Here is a 21,876-nt window from a genome sequence, read left to right on the forward strand (position 1 = left end):
TTACTGAAAAGGCCTTGCTTACACCAATTAGTTTGCACAAAGTGCTTTAGCGTTTAGCTCCGCTTTAACCCAATTAAGCCGCACAGTGAGCCCCGAAGATGTGCCACCTGCGCGCCTGGCTCCAGCGCTGCCGCCCGGCGCGCCTCGAGTCCTTCGAGTCCGACCCACCCGGACGGCCGCCGCCGCCGCGGTCCCCCGAACGGCCTCGGGGCCTCAGCATCCCAGGCTGCCTGACGTCTTCGACAACTGGGGGCATTTGCAGGTGGCCCAAGAAAACAAGGGCCACTCTGACCTGAACCCAAGGGAGAGCGCGCTGGGCGCAGGGGCCCTGCGACCCGGGACCAGAAAGCGCGGGCTCGGCGGCGACCACACGCGCTCGCGGGAGGCGGCGGGGCGCGTGGGCAGAGAACTTGGCCTGCAGCAGACGTGGAGAAACCCTGGACCCTGAGTAAGGTTTTAACATACCAAATAAGCGCGCACACACAAAACCTATCGGACATGGAGCAGACAGAGGAAAGAAGGATGGTCAGGGAGCGCAGGGCCGCAGAACCGGCCGGGAGCACGCGGGACCTGCACTGGGTGGGGACAGAGGTGGCTTCCCCCAGAGACCACCAGCACATCTTCGTCGTCGTGGCCGCAGGTTCCCCGGCGGTGACTTGCCTCCTCTTCCTTCTCTTCCAACTGCCAAAAGGTAGCAGTGCGTTCACCCGCATCGCTGCCAAAGTAGGGAGGGGCTGGCGGTTACGCCCAATCCCCGCTCCTAAGGGGGTGCAAGGTTCTTGGGGAACAGAGTAGGTGGATGCCGTGGGCCCCGAATCTCATATACTATTTTAAGCTAAATCGGAATCTACCACCCTTGGATAACAAAAAAGTATGATGCTGTACCTGTGCAAAGAAGAAAGGGGAAAAAAAATATTCAAACACTTGAGTAGAAAGTGGGAGCCCTGAAGAAGATCTTGTTACAAGTGGCTCTGAACGAAAGTGCCTACAAACCTGTTCCAGGAATTATAGGATTTTCCTGGAAATAGTCTTAATTTGAAAGAGACAGCATCTAAATTCAAGGTAGGGTGTTAAAAATCTGCCTAGGTTTAAAAACAACTACAGAAACCCTAAGTAGCATTTCTTCCACTTTCTGTACATCAAGAACACAGTTGGTACCAGCAGGGGGAAAAAAAAAAGCTCTAGATAAATCCATTTTGCCCTCCTTTTTTAGATTCCCAAATTTAAAAATATTGATTTCTTTCAAAGTTTTTTTTAATGATATGTAAATTTTAAAATCCCAGGTGACTGCAAATTAATTTTCTTTAAAAATCTTAACCATTTCCCTTAAGTCAATGCAGTATTATAAAATTAGAAGTCTACTGTCAGATGACCACTAAAGACCCTTAGGAGAGAAGATATATCCTAAATTATACATCTGTAAACAAGACAGAAAGCCCAAACCTGCAAATTTTCAGGATAGGTATCTGCCCCTAGGTCTCATCTCCATGACCTCTCCTGAACTGTCATATATTCAAACACAGCTCATTATGAACTCACATTAAGACAATCTCTCAATCTCAGAGAGAGTTTTATTTCACAGATATGTCTGCCAGTGCATACAAAAAGTTAGTGTCTTGGTTATAATGTTGGGCAAGTCTACCAAAGTACAAAGACGACTGCAGATGGGGGGAGGGGTGGACTAAACATTTTTTAAACGTCCCAGCTTAAACTGGAGTAGACAACATCTGACAGCAATCATTTTCAGATTCCTTTCAACAACTGCAAATGAGGAGAAAAACATAGGTAAAACACTGCATAACATTAAAAAAAATCATTCTACTATGGGAACATCCAGAAAATTACACTGGTATCAGTCCATCCAAAACCAGCCTGCATATACACTGAAGAGCAAACTCCCAGCCTGCATTCAAAAAGACCTCCAGGATTAACAGGCGTTAATTATCTCACTCTAAATGCAAGTTAGTGACTTTTGTTTTAGAAAACCCCATCTAATTCACCAATTGATGGATGACCATTAGTACACCTGTATTTGCATTTCGTAGGTTAAAAAGACAAGCAGGGTTTTTCAGCACAGAAGAGAACCACTTTGCCAAGTCTTTTCAAGACGTCAATATGCTTCAATTAATACCAAAGCTGAGAGATTCCTCCTGATTTCCAAAACTGTCTAGGTGGCCTGGGTGGTTTTCTGCCCAGCAGCAGCCTCCTACCTTTAGTTTGTGTGCCTATAACCAAGAGGGGGGATTAATTAGCCGGGCTGGAGCTGACGGAGGCTGTCGTGACGAGCCCAGTGGCGATTGGCCGCCAGCCTGCCTGGCCCTGCCTTTATAATTTCCACACGAGTGCATCTGGGCTCTTAAGACAAACCAACAGCAGCTTCTTCTGACATATACACAGACGCACACTCACCCCCGACGCACACTCAGCACACTTTTCCTCCGTCCGATTCCCAGCCCGGCACACACCATGATCACGGGCAAGCGTAAATAAATAGGGAAAGGGTTGATTATTTTGACTACTGGAAGAGCTTTGCTGGGTCTCGCCGCAACTTTTGTTTTTATAACTGAGGAGGTGATCTCTGCCGGCGTTTCTCTCACGCAAGGAAGGATTCTTTAAAAGAGGAAGAGAGACGGAGAGAGAGAGAGAGGAGGGGTGGGGGGGAGAACAATCTTTCACTTTAAGGCCGGCTGGGCTCAAAGATAAAAAGCAGGGGAGAAACGAGCGAGGGATTCCTCGGCCGCCGCCGCACTTCGGAGAGACGCTTCTGGTACAGTTCCGAGCGCCGCGGCCCGTTTCTCCACCGAAGTTGGCTCCAGCTCTAGCAGCCGCGTTGGATCCCACAGCTTACTGCGAGACTCCGGTGTACAACCCGGATCTCTGCCCCAACATGATAGCGGCCCAGGCCAAGCTGGTTTACCATCTGAATAAATACTACAACGAAAAATGCCAAGCCAGGAAAGCTGCCATTGCCAAAACTATCCGGGAAGTCTGCAAAGTAGTTTCCGACGTCCTGAAGGAGGTGGAGGTGCAGGAGCCTCGGTTCATCAGCTCTCTCAACGAGATGGACAATCGCTACGAGGGCCTTGAGGTCATCTCCCCCACCGAATTCGAAGTGGTGCTTTACCTTAACCAGATGGGGGTGTTCAACTTTGTGGACGACGGCTCGCTGCCCGGCTGCGCCGTGCTCAAGTTGAGCGACGGCCGCAAGAGGAGCATGTCCCTCTGGGTGGAATTCATTACTGCCTCCGGCTACCTCTCGGCGCGCAAAATCCGGTCCAGGTTTCAGACGCTGGTGGCTCAGGCGGTAGACAAGTGTAGTTACAGGGATGTGGTAAAGATGGTGGCGGACACGAGCGAAGTGAAACTGAGGATCCGAGACAGGTACGTGGTGCAGATCACCCCGGCTTTTAAATGCACCGGGATCTGGCCCAGGAGTGCTGCCCACTGGCCACTTCCCCACATCCCCTGGCCGGGACCCAACCGGGTGGCGGAGGTCAAAGCGGAAGGGTTCAATCTCTTGTCCAAGGAGTGCCACTCCCTGGCCGGCAAGCAGAGCTCGGCCGAGAGCGACGCCTGGGTGCTGCAGTTCGCGGAAGCGGAGAACAGACTGCAGATGGGGGGCTGCAGGAAGAAATGCCTCTCCATCCTCAAAACCTTGCGCGATCGTCACCTGGAACTGCCGGGCCAGCCCCTCAACAACTACCACATGAAGACTCTGGTTTCCTACGAGTGCGAGAAGCATCCCCGGGAGTCGGACTGGGACGAGTCCTGCCTGGGTGACAGGCTGAACGGGATTTTGCTGCAACTCATCTCCTGCCTGCAGTGCCGGCGATGTCCTCACTACTTCCTACCGAACTTAGATCTGTTTCAGGGCAAACCTCACTCGGCTCTAGAGAACGCTGCCAAACAAACGTGGCGACTGGCGAGGGAGATCCTGACCAACCCGAAAAGTCTGGAGAAACTTTAGAGGACAATTTTAATCGAGAGCCGAAATGTGATTATACTATTCATCCTTAAAAGTTCTCATGCAGTGTAAACTTCCTGTTCGATTCCTACCTAATATTCCACTCGGCAGTGCAAACAATCTCTTCCTTCAAAAGGAGTGCTAATGCAACCGCTTAAGGCATCATCTCACCCACCCCTCCAAGGGGAGAAAAGGAGTAGGGAGAGCAGATGGAGAACACCCCAAACCCACAAGTATTAGAAGACTTCTTTACAAAGGATTTCCTATCGCCCTTGAAAAGTACACAGGAACACCCGGAAAACAGCCTGGCTGTAACGCAAGACCGCAGTGAACGCTGCCTAACTATCAGAGGATTATAGCAATCTTGGCTGTGAGTAAACATGATTTGGATATGCCATCTGAAGGAAAGTGTAATGTATATTTTGATTTGTAACAAATATTGTGATCTCACATTGTCTTTGAAAGTGTGGATGTTGGTGTTTTGTGATTTGGTGAACAAAAGTTAAATTGGCATTTTGGATACTTCCAAACATTTTCCACTAACAAAGATATAATTTAAAGGTAGATTTCCTCCTGGTACTTTTATCTGTCTTTAAAAGTGTCTGAACTTTAAAAAGTTTACATTTTGTTTCAAATATATTGCTTGTTCTATTTCTAACATTCCATAAATATACTTGAAATGTTATTTAAATATATTCAAAGAAATTTGAATTCAGCTTATATAATAACGCTTGAATATCTGAATTATATATTTGAAAAATGCACTTGAAATACACTGGATAATTACTTTTGTGATTTAGATTTTAATTTCTGTTGCTGGTTTTTATTTAATTAGAAGCTAATAAATGAAGTAAAATAAAACTTGTCGTGTCTCACTCTAAATCGTTTTCCTGTCAAAAGATGTAATGCTTCAATTTGAAAACTGAACCACTTGAATATTTTAAACATTTTGAGAAATATGCTAATGAAATAACTTAAAACCTTAAAATATTGGCAAAAAGCTCTTTTTGTATAGTTACACAATATAATGATCTACTGTTAGCTTCTGACTTACTTATAAGACTATTCCATTCCACAACAGAAGCAATTTAAATCTACCTTTGAAAGCCTGCTCTTTTGGGTTAATTATTTATGTACAATTTTTGACACTATAAGAATGAAATATGTCATGATAGTCATTGTTGCTGAGTTAAAAATCAGACAAACTCCGAGAAAAATGAACTTAACAAAGTCCTAATAAAACTTTTGAAATTTGTATATGAAAACTATGCTAATAAAATGAAGGTAATTTCTGACCTAATATATGTCAAACCTTATTTTATGCAGTAAGGGTTCCACTGGCAGGATAAATTAATCAGAAATCCAAATTTACTGTTTACTTCATAGAGCAAGCCAATGATAAAAGCATAAAGACAAACTTTAAATGATTTAAAATCAAATGTACTACATTCAAACTCATTTTCAAAATTCTATTCTTTTGGAGCTAGAAATAAAAGAAGTCCTGTGACTATCCTCCAGAGTATTTTAAGAGTCAACAAGTCTGGGAGGGGCTAATTACCTATGGGCCTTGGTTAGTTAATTCAGGTGGAGGTAAATTTGAGACTTTTAATTGCTATTCCACAAATAGCATTTTATAATGTTTTACTTCTATATATAAATTAAACACAAATAATAAAGTTCTGGATCTTTGGTAGCATTTGTCTTTTGCTATTTTAGAACGATTGCCTCTGAAAAATACTTATTTAAAGGCAGATTTTTGTAAAATGGTGCTTGTTTATCTAGCATGACTTATGTTCTTGAATTGATAAGCCTCAGGAAAAAAATGTTTACAAATGGCACAGTAACATAAAAGTTAAAACAACAATGGGATTGATTTCAGAAGAAACTTCAGAGGTATAGAGCTGCTGAATACTCAAGTTTTAAGTTTTACAAAATAAAATAATAAACAAATATTTATGCATTTCAAATCATCCAAATATACATTGTCTGGCACTACAACCACAGAAGACCTCATCTTTAAACAGCTGAGCACCAATACATACTATGTATACACATTTTAAAGCAACACTTCTCAGAGAATCGATTTCTCTCCTTAAATTCACATATAAAACTCATTCTTATTTCAGGAGATGAAAACTGGATGTAATAATGGAGAGGAATTTATATCTAAATGCCCCTCCATAGTTTTCTTACAATCTTTTAACAAACAGTGGTTCATACTTCAATGTATACTTTTGGAAATTAAAAGTGACCTTAGTAAGAAATTCCATGAGCCCTTTCCCAGTCTTCCCAGAGAATCTGAGATGCTGTACCCCAGGGGCTTGGGAGCAACTGGCTTCACTACCAAATCTGCCCAAGTGCACACAAAGGCACTAGCACAGAGAGACTGTTAAAATGTAATAACAGTACTTAAGATGGTTAAGATATTCTCCAATCCCATAAAATAGAGCAAGTGTTATTTCATTCATTTCATTTTCTATGAGGATGGGAATGTGCTCCCCTCCCCCACTGTCATTTAAAACCAAGCAAAATTGAAAAACACTTCCTGCCTGCCACAAAGCCACCAGTACCGCACGCGGAATCATTTTCACTCACTTTTGTGTCGATCTTCTTGAAGGCAGGATCATCCTCATCTACCTCGAAGTAGATTTCAGTCGTGGTGATGGAGAGAGTCCCCTTGGCCACCACCACAGGAGCAATGAGCTGGGCAGGAGTGCTGAGAACCACTGGACCTGAAAGAAGAGGGCACCAGAGGAGTCAGGCTGTGCCTCTTTGCCCCTTGCCTGCTCCCTCCCGGAAGGGCACCTCAGGTTTTTAAACACGCACTGAAAAAAAGTGTCTCTATTATGGCAAGCTCCTTTCATGTGAGCTAGGTCTGCTTAGTTGTTACACATTACCTTATAACCAGACTGGAGATAAATAATTCTATAAAAACCCAAGAGGTCACAAAATCGAATAAGTGACCCTCAGTAAGCAAGTTTGCAACCTCTGCCTAGAAATCCTACATGGTTAGTGGGGCGCTGACACTAACCAACTTAAAAGTGCAGAATGACTCTCTAAGGCCCTGATTTTCCATGGAGCACGCACAGGCTTTCCCTTCGGAAGGGACGCTCTGGACAGTCAGCACGGTCCCCAAAGACCAGCCAACGTGTAAATCCCGTCCACTGGGCAGCAGTGGCCCCCGGGATGGGCGGGAGGATGTGAAGAGGTATAGGGTCTAATATATAAATCCCACTGCACTAACGGGTTTGCATCTTGCAGGAAGGTATCCCCACGTGCACAGCACATCGATATACTCGCAAAACGCGGACGTTATACATTGTTTATGCAGAAAAGCAGGAAAATTGTAGCAGTGATTTTTTCTCACCTGGAATAAGCCAAACACTATGAAATTGTAAGACGACTGAACAAAACGATTCTCAGAAGAGCATCTGCAAAGTGCCCTTTCTCAACTTTGGGGACTAGAAAAACTGAGCTTCAGTAAAGAGATTTTTAGGAAGTGTGCCTACTAAGGTGCTTACTTCGAATTCCTTCCATCTGAGTTAAAATCGAAAATTAAAAATCTCACGTATTAGACTATTAATTCAAAGGGGGAGGGGTTACTTAACTGCCCCTTTAAGATTGCCTGTAGAGCGGGGACATTCTTCCCTCCCTTCAAGTCTGTACTTAAAATATAGACTTAGAAAAAAAAAATGCATTCGTTATTCTGTAGCCAGCGTTCATTATATTCCCTTCCATCCCCGCACCCCCCTCACCCCCCAACCCACCCTTTCCAGCACACACTTAAATGAGTCACAGGAACAGTAGGGGGAAGCAATGAAAAGGTAGGTCCCCTGCGGCCGCTCAGGCCCAGGGCCCTCGCGCGCCGCGGCTCCTCGCGGGGAGACCCGTTCGCCCCGCCGGAACCGCGGAGAGCAGGCCGGGCCTGGTCCCCGTCCGAGCGCGTGGACGGCGGCGGGGCCCACGACTCCAGGGAGCGGCACACGCCGAGTCCACCACCGTCCTGCACAAAGCCGGGCGTTTCTGCTGCAGGAGGACCAAGGAGGACTCGGCCGGCCGTCGCGCTTAAAGGGAGGGGTGGTGGCTGTGGGGCAAACTGGGTGTCAGCCTGCATCCCGGTCGGGACCGCCCGCTCGGGGCGGGCTCACGCGGAGTCCCCGCTTTCACTCTGCCGCTTCCCAGCCCCTTCGAGGCCGCAACCCGGGAGCCCGCCTGTCCCCGGGGCGCCCGCCCGGCTCCGGGGCGCGCCGACTCCCGGCGCGGGTCTCGGGCGGGCAGCTTCCGCTGGGGCCGAGCGGAGTCGGGGGTCCGCCTTGGCTCCATAAGGTTTTTCTTTCCAAAGGGCGAGGCGGTCGATCTGAAGCGCCACTTTAAAGGCTCATCAATCTTAATCTAGGTTGCTCAAGTAATTATGCCCGAATCTCTTGTACGATTACAAGTGGATTTGGGTTTCTATTCCCCAGGCCCTCCTTTGTGTTTATTGGAGGGTCTGCGCGCGCGCTCCTCCGAAGCCCCCCGCGCTCCGGCCGGTTCGAACCGCTCCCTTAACCCTTAAGCCGCCGTGTCGCTCGTCTGGAGGCCACTCTTCGTACTTCTCTTCAGGAGAAATCCGGGAGGTTTACTCTTCACTGGGGCGAGGTGAGAAAGAAGGTGACCTGATTCACATCGGAAACAGTGTCTTCCTACACATCCTTGAGCCTTGATGAACCCTCAGAAAAGTCCTCATTCTAAACACGGAAAGCTACTGATCTCTGGTTTCATAGAATATTCTGGTATTTGGAGTCGATGAATGGTCAAAAACATTAAAAATGGCGAACTGCTTCGTTCTCTTAAAAAAGTTTAACATATCCAAACAATTAAATTGGAAAAAAGAGAAAAATCATGATACCCGTTATTAAAACCACAGAAACCGACTGACCGAAATATACGGTATTATGAATTTTAAGTACACAATTCCTTTAACTTTTAACGGGGAACACGTTTCGGCTACCTGTTTCTCTGCCTTTCTGAAAGGCGACTGCGTTTCCTTTTGATTTTACTCCAAACGCGTTCTAATGAATTGGTATTTTTTTTCGGGGATGGGGGGAGGTTATAAAAGGGCTTCGAACTGGTCATTCTTTAAGAAAGGCACTCATGAAATATTCAGCCTTAATAGTGTGTCATTTTTACCCCTGTCCTTTGGAAATCTCCAATTACAACTTCCAATTCCATAGCATGTTTAAGGAGCGCTGAGTCTTTTTGTTGTAGCCTTCAGGGAGCAAACCAGCCGCAGAGAGAACAGAGTTAATCCACCACCGCGGTAACAGAGAGGGGATTAAGTTTTAATCCCCTTTGGGGGAGCCTCTGGATTTTAGGGATCCGATATTAAAATGTTTACATAAGGCACGGTCACAAACCAGCACCCAGCATCTTCCACATGCAAGATCTGGTTATTTGGAAACCTTGGATTCCTTTCCAAATAAAAATAGTTTAGAAAGGGCAGCATGTCTAGACGTCAGAGACAAGAGTGATGTGGCAGATTCTGTTCTAGAAGATAACTAGATACATATTTAATCTCCTGTTTGGTGTAGGGAACTGGGGACTGGATGTAGATCTATTCATGCTAATCACTACTATGGCAATAAAAGGATCCATTATATCAAGGTCCTCAGGCGCACACAGAAGTAAAGTGATGGATATTAAAAGATAGTGAAACAAATGGATGGCACCAAACCACCCGGCTTTGTGTTGCTACATCCAATGGTTTAAAATTCTACCATCAAAAGTGCTAACTAAAGGAAAAATAAATGTTACTTACCTTTTAGAATTGGCACTATAATGTCTAAGAAGTATTGATCCATTACTATTTGAGAGGACAGGGATATGACTTACCATTAATTTAGATGCTAATTTAAAATCTGAACTAGAACAAAGATTACCCAAGCATAATGGAAACTCTTCAGAAGAACTAACTTCTCTTTAGAGCCATGGGATCTTTATTCAGTGGAGGGGCAGAGTAGAGTAGAAAATACATATGTTTTATATTTAGGAAGGGAACTATTCATCAAATATATTTTCAAAAGTAGAATGTTAAAAACCACTTGTGGGTTCAGAGGATTTCACCGAGAACAAAATTCTAAGCCTAGAAGTCATGATATATCAGCTTTTAAACAGAACTTTACAGTTTATACAGATCTTTTACATTTTAACTTAACTACTAGTTCAACAGTCACAATTTGGGGGCTATGTATGTATCAATACCCTCCTGCCAAAAACCAGCAGGAACACAACTGGAGTTGAGAAGGCAGTGCTAACTGCTCACTGCTGTGAGGGAGACATGGGAAGGAACCATGAGATGACTAGGTAAGAGGGTGTCAGAAAGGACTTGCTGCAGGATCAGAGCTCTGGTTAAGTGATTTGGGGAAGGGGTCAAAGAGGCCGAACTTTGCTCTGGATTGGGCTCTGTCAGGGATTGGTGATAATTCTGTGACTGGATAGCTTAATAAATCTTATCTAGGACTAGACCTTCCCTGGTGGCTCGATGGTAAATACTTTGCAGTGTAGGAGACTGGGTTTCTATCCCTGGGTCAGGAAGATCCCTTTGAGAGGGAAATGGCAACCCACTCCAGTGTTCTTACCTGGAGAAGTCCATGGACAGAGGAGCCTGGTGGGCTACAGTCCATGGGTTCACAGAGTCAGACACAACTTAGGGACTAGACCTAGACTAAAACTGTAATTGATAGAGAAGTAGCAGTCACTCCTACAAGGAGGAAAGGAGGATGTTAATGTTCAGGTAAGTTTGCTTTTGTCTGTGCTTAGACAAAATTACAGTGTTTTTTTGCCTCACATCATCATGTGGACTTGTCTGATGCTGGTGTTCCGTGAGGCTGTTTATGTCCAACAGGGGAACACCATGACGGAGCTGCGAGCCCCAGGCCAGTTCCCAGTGATCCTGAGGCCTCCTTGTAAGGGCCAGGCCGGTTTCCTGAGGTCAGAGGCTGCTTTTCTCTTCCTTAGATTCAGGAATTAATCATTTTCCTTTTTTTAGGGAGGGGGTCAGCAGCATTCCAGCTATTAAAAGTCAATTATGGTGATTAAATTCTCAAACTGCTAAAATTCTTACAAAGCTTCAATATAAAGCAAGACAAAGAATATATATATATATAGGAACAAGGGCTTGAAATTCAATTAAAATTGGCATCATTACAATTACTTGATGACTTTTAGTTGGCAAAAAATATACTTAGTATACATGAAATTAAGATGTATTTTAGAGTCACTTGAATATTTTCTAAACTTAGTTTAATATTAATAAAAGTTTTATTAGCTATATGGATTTACTCCAACCTCAATTACTCTGAAACCACATGTTCAATTTGCTGTTGGAACACATAAAAGACCATTATTTGGGGATAATAAGCATTGACTAATCTTTGTAAAATTACTAAACTTACAGTCCTGCATTATTTAGAAGAAGTAAAACTAATGTGAGATTCTTTATGTTTAGTGGAAAAGGATATCATTCCAGAAAATTTTAGGACAAAAATATAGTATGTAAAATTTTACAAACACTTCTATAGTGAGAATAGAATTTGTAGGAAAATAACTCATGGCAGGAGTGACCAAACATATCTAAAATATTTATTGCTGCTTTGAACTTATTTTTAAGTGGGCACTACCAATTTAAAGGAATGTTTACACCATAGGATTACATGAATGAAATGTTTAATCTCAAAGCAACTGAAGACTATGAGAATATGAGAAAGCTGGAACTTTGTTTTGGAATAGTAGGAAAACTTTAACCATTAAGAAAATGGAGGTGTTTGTGTATGTGCCTAAGGGCGAGGGCAGTTAGGGGTGAATGTTGCAGAAGATCTAAGTTTCCTACTACCCAGAGTAGTTTCATGGGTTTCAAGCATTTGAAATGCCTCAGAAAAAAAGGAAAGTAACAAAATGTCTACCAGTGACATTTTTTATTTATGTGCAGAAAATATTGATAGTGGTCCACATATATTACCAGAATAATGATGCTCTGAGATTTTCAAAAACTTTTCTTGCAGGGAAAAGAGTTCCAGAATACTTTTGCTTAAATCAGGAAAATATAACTTGAACAACTCATAGCATACATAACCCAAGAGTAATAAATTTGCATTCCAGCATTATCACCTCCTTCCCTAACACACACACACACACACACACATTTCCCCACACTACCTATTATGAACACTCCATAAATCCAAATTTTATACAAAACTCACTGTGCCCAAGAAATGGCCTCTGTGCTCTTTGGTGACTTTCTGAACATAAGTGAAAGTCACTCAGTTGTGTCTGAATCTTTGTGACCCCATGGACTATATAGTCCATGGAATTCTCCACGCAAGAATACTGGCATGGGTAGCTGTTCTCTTCTTCAGGGGAATCTTCCCAACCCAGGGATCGAACCTAGGTCTCCCGCATTGCAGGCGGATTCTTTACCAGCTGAGCCACCAGGGAAGCGAACCTCATCTATCCTTAAATTTTGAATATAATCTATCCATAAATTGAGATGAACAATAACCAATCATTCCGCTGTGCAGTGTCTTCCTTAGATTGTTACTGTGTAAAATGAGACAGATGCTTCAGAATACACATGAGTCTTTTCAGAGGTGAGCAGACCTACTTTTGGTACAACTCCGCTTACCAGAGTCTGAAGCAGGAACAGAAACAACGGAGCCCTCTATATAAGATAAACTGAAGACTGCATTTTAACAAAATATCTACTCACCATGGTAGGACATCTATCTAAAATCCCATTTAGTGTGTTTATAAGAAATAATTTTATAAGTCCTAAGAGATAATCTGATAGGCCTTAACTTTAGTTAACCTATCATTTATGTTTGTGATTCTTTTGTGTAGAGCAGATAATTCTTTATGTTAAAATGAAACCAACAGAAACCAGGGTATTTTTGGCAAAGACAACTCTACAGAAGAAACAGCTTACAAAGCATATATACTCTAAGTAAAATATTCCTGAATTATTTCCCAGCATAAACATATACTAAAAAGCAGTGATCCTTTCAATGTTTGCGGGTGATAATTTGCTCTGCCTTTTGATTCACTAGGTGAGCCAGCTGAGAACTGTGATTCTAGTTATATATCACGCGCAGTACAACATATGGAATCCATTCTTCAGTTTCTGGAAGGGTACTGACTCTTTTATGGCACTAGGATATCATTTAATGATCAAGAAGAGTAACTTCCTACTAGATTGGATGAGTGAATAAACTGGGGGGCATGATTTAAATCTACTGGACCAGGAGGACTAACTCTTTGCACCCCTTGGTTGGAGTACTGACTTGTTTTTACTTTTTCATGGTTTCCTGGGCACATCTTTATTGCAGCACTTATAATGCATCAAATGTCTGCTTTTAGAAGACTGTTTCTCCCATTTGGCATAAGCTACTTGAAGACAAGGGAATTATTTTCTCTCAACTGAGTACAGAAAATGATATACATCTTTGTTGCATTTATCTATCATAGTAAATGGTCAATTAAAATAACAGATTACATCTTTTATATTTTTCTGGAATTGATTTCAAGTTGTTCTTTAAAAATATGCTAGACTTTGCATTTTATAGACGAGATCAATTTTAAAATATGCTCCAATAGGAGTTAAAATGCAGCTGGTCATTACAGCTATATATCTCACATGCATACTATTATTTTTTAAATGACATAATTTTGTAACTGCCACATTTTCCCCAGTGTGTAAGTTGTTTTCTCTTTGTAAATTAAATACTGAGACAAATGTTGAACTTATTTAATTCATTCATTCATGTAGCTAACAAAAATTGTTCAATTATTCACTATTTCAAGCACTGAGAGAATGCAGTAATTTATAAGGTGTGGATCTTACCCACAAACAGCTTAAAATACATAGCAAAGATAAGAAATATATAGGAATAAGTATGGAATAAGGGAGAAAGAGTTTACCTAAGCATTGTTAAAGCACTTGACATGTATGAATCTCATTTGTTCCTCATAACACACCAGCAGATAGGTACAGCTGTGATTTCCATTTTACAGAGAGAAAATGAGATTGGGAGCTGAAGCAACTTAGGGAAGGTCACTCACCTTGGAAAGGGCAGAGACATGACTCAAACCTGGGGACCTGCCTCCAGGGTATTTACTGGTAAGTATACTGCCTCCCGGGCTTCCCTGGTCGCTTAGCTGGTAAAGAATCCACCTGTGATATGCGGGGGACCCCAGTTCAACTCCTGGGTTGGGAAGATGCCCTGGAGGAGGGATAGGCTACCCACTCCAGTATTCTGGGGCTTCCCTGGTGGCTCAGGCAGTCAAGAATCCTCCTGCAACGCCGGGAGACCTGGGTTTGATCCCTGGGTGGGGAAGATCCCCTGGAGGAGGGCACAGCAACCCACTCCAGAATTCCTGCCTGGAGAATCCCCACGGACAGAAGAGCCTGGTGGGCTACAGTCCATAGGGTTGCAGAGAGTCGGACACGACGGAAGCGACTTAGCATGGCAGAGCAAGGCATATAGCCTCCCACCAAGAGCAGAACATAAAAATAGTAACAGTCCTACAGACAGTCACCCAACGGTAAGATTTCCAGTCTCTTGGGGGAGAATACGGTGGGGGCCAGGTGAGGCAGTGAACTGAAGTGAGCTGTGATGGATGGATGGGTGGGTAGGATTTGGATAGATGGACATACAGGGAAGAGTGTGTAAGCAGGAAAAGAGTTTGAACAAATAGACAGGGTGGGATATGCACAGGAGAAAATCAGATGGGACAGCAAATAATAGATGTGAAGGGGAACAGTGCCGGATGAGACTGAAAAAATACACGTAGCCTTGAATGTCAGATTTTTTAGGTTAAGGAACCAAAGATTAAAGTTCAGTTATCACAGTGTGGAGCAGTGGTGTCTGTCCTTTTTTGAGCTCACACATCTCTTGAAGATGACTAAATATTTGGTCCCTTCCTAGAAAAATCCACATATGAACATTCATCCATCCTGACTGCATAATAAATGAAGTACTCATATTTTGCAGAAAATAAAATTTGGTTATTTATCTTGATGTCCTCCTCTATCTAAAGATCTTTCTGCCTCTGTATTTATTATTTCTTTTCCTCCAGTTTTCTCCAGAAAAAACTGCTCATCCTCAACTTGAACTTTCATACTGTTCAAGTCAGGTACTCCCTCTACCTGGCTATCGGTCCTACCCTCCCCCACTTCTGCTTCTCTCTTATCTTGGTTTCCTCTCTAGTTAAGCTTCTAGACACCAGTTTTTACCTCTTAGTTCATCACTCCCATTCACTCACTCCTTTTGGCTTCACTCTCATCCTCTACTTAGGCCAAGGTGTTAGGGACCTACATGTTAGTTAAAATGCTAAAGGCTTGGAAAAGTCCTTCCATTCATTAAAAAAAATGAAAAAGAAAACACCATCTGTGTAACATTTTATTTTTAAACCCATAATTTCCCAAATATATTTAACTATATTTTTTCTCTTTAGCATATTTCAAAATAACTATGTTCCAAAGAATATCAGTTTGAAAATTACTGAGTCAGAGTTCCTTGATTTCTGAAGTATATTACAGACAAAACACATGCTATTGTACTTTACAGAGAATTTTTTTTTTTTTAAACAAATTAGAGTTTGTGGCAATCTTGCATACAGAAACTCTTATCAGCACCAATTTTTCCAACAGCATTTGTGCACTTCAAGTCTGAGTGTCACCTTTTGGTAATTCTCATAATATTTCAAACTTTTTCATTATCATTATATTTGTTACGGTGATGTGTGACCAGTGGTCCTTGATATTACTACTGTAATTGCTTTTGGCCACCATGAACCTCACCAAGATTGTGAACCTAAGTGATAAATGTTGTGTTTCTTCTGACTATTCCCTTGACCAGCACATTCTCTTGTTTCTCTCCTTTTCCCTGGGTATCTCTGTTCTCTGAGATACAACAATATTGAAATTAGGCCAATTAATAACCCTACACTGGCCCTGAAGTGTTCAAGTGAAAGAATCAGTCATAGGTCTCTCACTTAAAATCAAATGCTAGAAATGATTAAGCTTAGTGAGGAAGACATGCTGAAAGCAGAGACAGATCAAAAGTGATTCCTCTTGTGCCAAAGAGTTAGCCAAGTTGTGAATGCAAAGGAAAAGTTCTTGAAGGAAATTAAAAGTGCTACATCAGTGAACACATGAATGATAAAAAAGGAAACATCTTTATTGCTGATTGGAGAAAGTTTGAGTGGTCTGGATAGAAGATCAAACCAACTACAACTTTCCCTTAAGCCAAAGTCTAACCCAAAGGTTCTAACTCTCTTTAATTCTATGAAGGCTGAGAGAGGAGGTGAGGAACTTTTTCAGAAAAGTCTAAAGCTAGTAGAGGCTGAATCATGAGGTTTAAGGAAAGAAGCTATCTCTATAATATACAAGTAAAAAGTGAAGCAGCGAGTGCTAATGTAGAAGTTGCACCAAGTTTTCCAGAAGATCTAGTCAAGATATTTAATTCAATATCTTGAACAACAGATTTTTTTTTTTTTTATGTAGATGAAAAATGACCTTCTATTGGAAGAGGATGCCATCTTTCTAGGACTTTCAAAGCAAGAGAAGAAAAGTCAATACCTTACGCTTCGAAGAACAGGTTGACTCTTGTTAGGGTCTAAAGCAGCTGATGACTTTAGGTTGAAACCAATGCAAATCTGCCATTCTGAAAATCTTAGGGCCCTGAAGAATTATGCTGAAACTATTCTGTCTGTGATCTGTAAAATGAACTAATGAAGCCTGGATGACAGCACATCTGTTGACAACCTGGTTTGCTGAATATTTTAAGCCCACTGTTGAGACATAATGCTCAGCAAAAAAAATTCCTTTCAAATTATTACTGCTCCTTGACAAACCACCTGGCTACCCAAGAGCTCTGAAGGAGATGTACAAGCAGATTGATGCTGTTTTCATGCCTTCTAACGTAATGTCTATTCTGCAGCCCATGGATCAGGGAGCTGTTTTGACTTTCAAGTCCTTGTAAGAAGTACATTTCATAAGACTGCAGCTGACATAATAGTGATTCCTCTTATGGATTTGGGCAAAGTAATTTTGAAAACTTTCTGGAAAGGATTCACTATTCTAGATGCTATTAAGATTTGTGATTCATGGGAACAGATAAAAATGTCAACAGCTGTTTGGAAGAAGTTGATTCCAACCCTCATGGATGACTTTGAGGTGTTCAAGACTTCACTGGAGAAAATAACTGTAGATGTGGTGAATACAGCAAGAGAACTGGAATGAGAAGTGGAGCCTGAAGATGTGACTGCAGTGCTGCAATCTCATGATAAAACTTGAACAGTTGAGGAATCGTTTCATACAGATAAGCAAAGAAACTGGTTTCTTGAGATGGGATTTACTGCTGGTAAAGTTGCTGTGAAGACTGCTGAAATGACAACAAAGGATTAAGAATGGTACATAGGGACTTCCTTGGTGATCCAGTGGCTAAGACTCCACGTTCCTAGTGCAGAGAGCCCAGTTCAATCCCTGGTCAGAGAATTAGATCCCACATGCCACAACCAAGACTCGGCCCAGCCAAGTAAATAAATACATACATACTTAAAAAAAAAAAAAAAGAATGGTACGTAAACTTAGCTGATGAAGCAGTGGTGGGGTTTGAGAGGACAAAGCTCAATTTTAAAAGATTCTGTTGTGGGCAAATGTGATCAAATAGCGTTGTATGCTACAGAGAAATCATTTGTGAAAGAAAGAGTCCATCCATATGGCAAACTTCATTGTGGTCTTATGTTAAGAAATTGCCACAGACACTCCTGCTTCAGCAACCACCACCTCGATCAGTCAGCAGCCATCACAGAGAGGCAAGACCCTCCACCAGCAAAAAGATTCTGACTAGCTAAAGGCTCAGATGATGGTTGACATTTTTAAACAATATAATATTTTAAAATTAAGATATTTTCACTTTTTTAGACACAATGCTATTGCACATTAAACATAACTTCTATGCACTAGGAAAACAAAAAATCACGTGACTTCATCTACTCCAATACTTGCTTTGTGCAACGGAACCTACGCTATCTCCCAGGTGTGCCTGTATTCTCTCCTGTTCTCTTTCTGCCTGACCTCCTTCTTGGTATCCCTGAGACACTGTCCTTTGTTGGCCAATTAAACCTTATTGTTCCACAGGGGATCTGACTTTTGGTTGCTGCTCTTCTCTTTATATATTCTTACTTTCCTTGGGTGATTTCAGAGGTTTAAATTATGAACTCCATGGCCAACTTGGCTCTCAAATTTCAAACCTTCATATATATTAGAAAAACTCAGATATCCAGCAGACCAGGATGACCAGTCATCTTCATTCCTCTCTCCCCTAAAGCCCTGCATCTTTACATTCCCAAACATATATAATAGCTTCTGGATAATTTCTTCTCCCAGGCCAGATTCCCCTCATTCCTACTCCTCACAACTGATTAATTATCATGGTCCCTCACATCTGACCTCCTCAGTGTTGTTCGAAGCTGCCCGCTTCTTTTTATTCTACCATCAATTTAGTTCAAGCTTTCATTACCTCTGATGTGGGCAACAACTGCCTCTTACCTCAAGTCTAGACATCCTAAAATCATAATCAGCACAGTGGCCTGAGTAATTTTTTAAAAAAATTAATTAGTTCTTTCCATTGCCATGCTTAAAAATCATTATTGTCTCATTGTAGTCCTTAGGGTAAAATACAGGGTCCTCATGGCACAAAATGCACCACCAGTAACCCTGTCAATCTCAGCCTCAGAGATCTCTGCCTCATACTCTGACCTGAATAACAGAATGAGGGGAGTTTCACAGAGAAGGTGATACTTTAGCATATGGTGTTTACATGTCTGTAACAACTCCAAATTTTTACTTATGATTCCAGATTCAAAACAGGAAACATCCATTCTAGGAAGGCTTTCCAGAATATACATGGTGGTCAAGGGCCCTGTTTTGTGTTATCATGGCTTTCTTTGTATATCTAGGACTTTTCTTTTTTCAATTTCCATTACCTGTTCTCCCACTACACCGTAAACTCTTTGAAAACAGGAACTGTAATCATGTGTCTTTTTACCCCAAATACCCACCATAAAGTCTTGCACACAGTATATGTTGAATATTTTATATTTGTTTTGCTTGGATAACTACATCCAACCTGAGTCAAGTTAGGATCTCCACAACAGAGAATAAGGACTCAAATAGGTCCTTCCAGCTCTTATCTTTATTGTGTGTGATGAATTTTGACATTTTCTATTTGACTCTTTTCTCTTTTATTTCATTTATAAATAACACTGGTAATAGTTAAGTAGTTGATTTGCTAACCCATAATAGGTTATAACTTCGATTAAAAAAAGAAAACAGTGATGTAGTAGATGAACAAGGGCTTTTGGTGAAAGAAGAATGGGTTCACTTCTTGGCCCATTTATTTGTTACATGATCATAAATAAACACCCCAAAGTCTGACCCTAAGTTTATACATCTTAGAATGAACTGTAATAGCTAATTCATAGAGTTGTGAAGTTTTCAGCCTGTAGGACTGTTTTCTCTCAATAAATGCAAATTCTGTCTCCCAGCATCATTTGCCCATCTACACTTACTCTTTACTACTTAACTAGTTCATCCTCTCCCCACACCCTGAAAACTGCCTGGTGAATACAGACTTATCCACACAATCCAATCTTAGATGCAAGATTTATTTGTGTGTGTGAGTATGTGTGTGTGTGAGACAGAGAGAGAGAGAAAGATTTTATTTTTTTACACTTCTTATTTTGTTCTGGGGTATAGCTGATTAACAACGTCATGATAGTTTCAGGTGAAAAGTGAAGGGACGCAGCCATACTTTTTAAGAACGTTTTCCTGATATTTGGTTCTTAAGGTTCCTATTTTAGATACAAATTGAACATATTTAGCTGCTTCATCTGCTAAAAATGAAGGGAAAATTCAACAGAACTTTTCAACAAAAAAACACATAAAACGTTACTATTGGTCCTCTTTTGATCAATAAAACTGCCTAAATATTTTGTCTGGAAAGAAGATATTTAACAATATTTAGCCAGCAAATTCTGACTTTCTCTTCTTTTTTGCTGATAAAAAGTTCTAGATTTATATTTTATTGGACTAATGACTGAACCGATGGAGCAGATTCTACTGGAATAACTACGTATAAATGGATTTCCATGTAAAAACTTATTCTTAGTGCTGACTATTTATGTTGGAGATCCTTCTGCAGGCTGTGACTCTGGCTCCGAAACACTAAGTCACTGAAGCAAAATAATTAAATAAATAAAATATTTTCAGTATGCAGAAAGACTTATTTTTCCTTTCGTATGGCACTGCTCTAAATGTGGGAGCAAAATCAGTTTTTCACCTAATTGTGAATTAGTACCAAATTCTTTCAGAGGGAGCACAGAACACTCTGGAATGAGGCAGTGATACCATAATGAAACCTCACCCCTTCCTCTTCTTCAGTTAACTAAAACCCACAGTCTGACGTTGAGAAAACAGTTTTGTTATCTCACACTTTTTTTCTCCAAGTGTGACAAACGAGGTAACCCATACATTTTCAAAAAGTGAATAAAATGCACTCATTCGTATACTTTTTTTTTAAAAAACATGGCATATGAAACATTAGCTTCCTAGGAGAGAGATGGTTGACTGGTACCTGAGTTGAGTTGCAGGCTGCCCCTATTTTGCATGTTGGTGGTATAGTTTAACTATAGTTTATAGTTTAACTATAAATTTGAAAGAGATTACTTTTTGGGATACTCTCCATAACAGTGAAAATAGTAAAAAATAAAAATAGGTCTCAACTAAAATGCTTTATTAGAAAGAAAGAGACCTCATCGCTGTGGTCTTGAAAGATCTGCAGCATAACAAAGAAATGCTTATTCTTAAAATTAAAAAAAAAAAGATGCAAGAAAATTATATGATCAGAATCATGGTTTATTTGTAATAAACATAGTTGAATTATGCCCTTTTATATTTTAAATTTACAGAATTTGATTGGTGGGATGTCATTACAGTTAAAAGTACCTTAAAAGTGTTTTTTATAGACTACAGAATCCATGGTTGGAGGAGACATACACTTTGGCAGATACAGACTCTAAAATGTAAAATGTTTGCAGACTCTAAAATGGCCTTGGAGACACTAAAAATAGTGAAGATAGGCTAAGAAGTATAGATATTCAAGGTGAAGCTTTCACTGATTTTCATAACTTTTCAACTGAATTTAGAAGTTAACCTAGAAGTTTAAATATTTTAGCTTTGGTAAGAAATGAGCATGTGTTAACACTGTCTCTAAGATCTTTGTGAATTCTGTGTTTGAAACTGAACACGAACCCTTTGGGTATACTATTTATGACTGCAAAGCAACTTTCTAATTCAAAGAGAGAAAAAAGACAAAGACTCATAAGGCTTTTTCAACATCAAATAGCTTTTACTAAACAACATTTTGATGAGTTAAGTGTGACTGAGTAGGGGACATATGGATTAAATTTCCCTCAAAATACACATGGGTTTAAAAATTAAGGAAAAAATCCTGAGCAAAAAATAATGCTTTTCATAGAATCTAGCATGTTTAAGAACTATTTTCCTCTAAATACAAATATCAGGATGACTCCAGTCTAGTTAGACTTTGTAATTAAAACTACTTAATTATAAATGCCAGGGATTTAAAAAAAATATATTAGTTCTATCAGGAAAGGAATCTTCATTAATTCTATTTGAGTTGTGTGGAATAGTTAGGCCTAACTCAAGCAGACAAGATCTGAGTCAGAGTTTATCTCCATCTGTGAAACACTGACTTTATTTTCATATACAGTACTTATTCTCTTATTCCATTAAACAATTACAATATTTTTTTCCCTGTGATTTCAGCTCATACTCTTTTTTCCTTGTTTAA

The 21,876-nt window shown here is 41.0% G+C and overlaps 2 protein-coding genes and 1 long non-coding RNA gene across 12 annotated transcripts in view; 2 read left to right on the forward strand and 1 right to left on the reverse strand.

The window, feature by feature from the left end:
* The window catches only part of NBEA (neurobeachin), a 646,246-nt gene that overhangs the window by 198,736 nt on the left and 425,634 nt on the right, over nt 1–21,876 (reverse strand). For all 10 annotated transcript variants that reach the window (XM_043891765.1, XM_043891767.1, XM_043891768.1 and 7 more), the window contains one exon: nt 6,560–6,696. In XM_043891765.1, coding sequence (XP_043747700.1) covers nt 6,560–6,696 — 137 coding nt within the window. The remainder of the gene's footprint in view (nt 1–6,559; nt 6,697–21,876) is intronic.
* On the forward strand, nt 2,379–4,964 carry MAB21L1 (mab-21 like 1). Its single transcript, XM_043891778.1, has one exon. It carries the CDS (start codon nt 2,888–2,890, stop codon nt 3,965–3,967), a length of 1,080 nt encoding a protein of 359 aa, XP_043747713.1. The 5' UTR covers nt 2,379–2,887; the 3' UTR covers nt 3,968–4,964.
* On the forward strand, nt 7,347–17,389 carry LOC122686615. Its single transcript, XR_006338857.1, has 3 exons — nt 7,347–7,788; nt 14,009–14,114; nt 16,503–17,389. It is a non-coding gene; the product is annotated as an uncharacterized LOC122686615 (long non-coding RNA).

Source organism: Cervus elaphus, chromosome 30 (genome assembly GCF_910594005.1).
Source record: "Cervus elaphus chromosome 30, mCerEla1.1, whole genome shotgun sequence".
NCBI classification, from domain to species: Eukaryota; Metazoa; Chordata; class Mammalia; order Artiodactyla; family Cervidae; genus Cervus; species Cervus elaphus.

Excerpts from the sequence above, each read along its gene's own strand:
- MAB21L1 (XM_043891778.1), top strand. The coding sequence starts at position 2,888 with ATGATAGCGGCCCAGGCCAAGCTGGTTTACCATCTGAATAAATACTAC.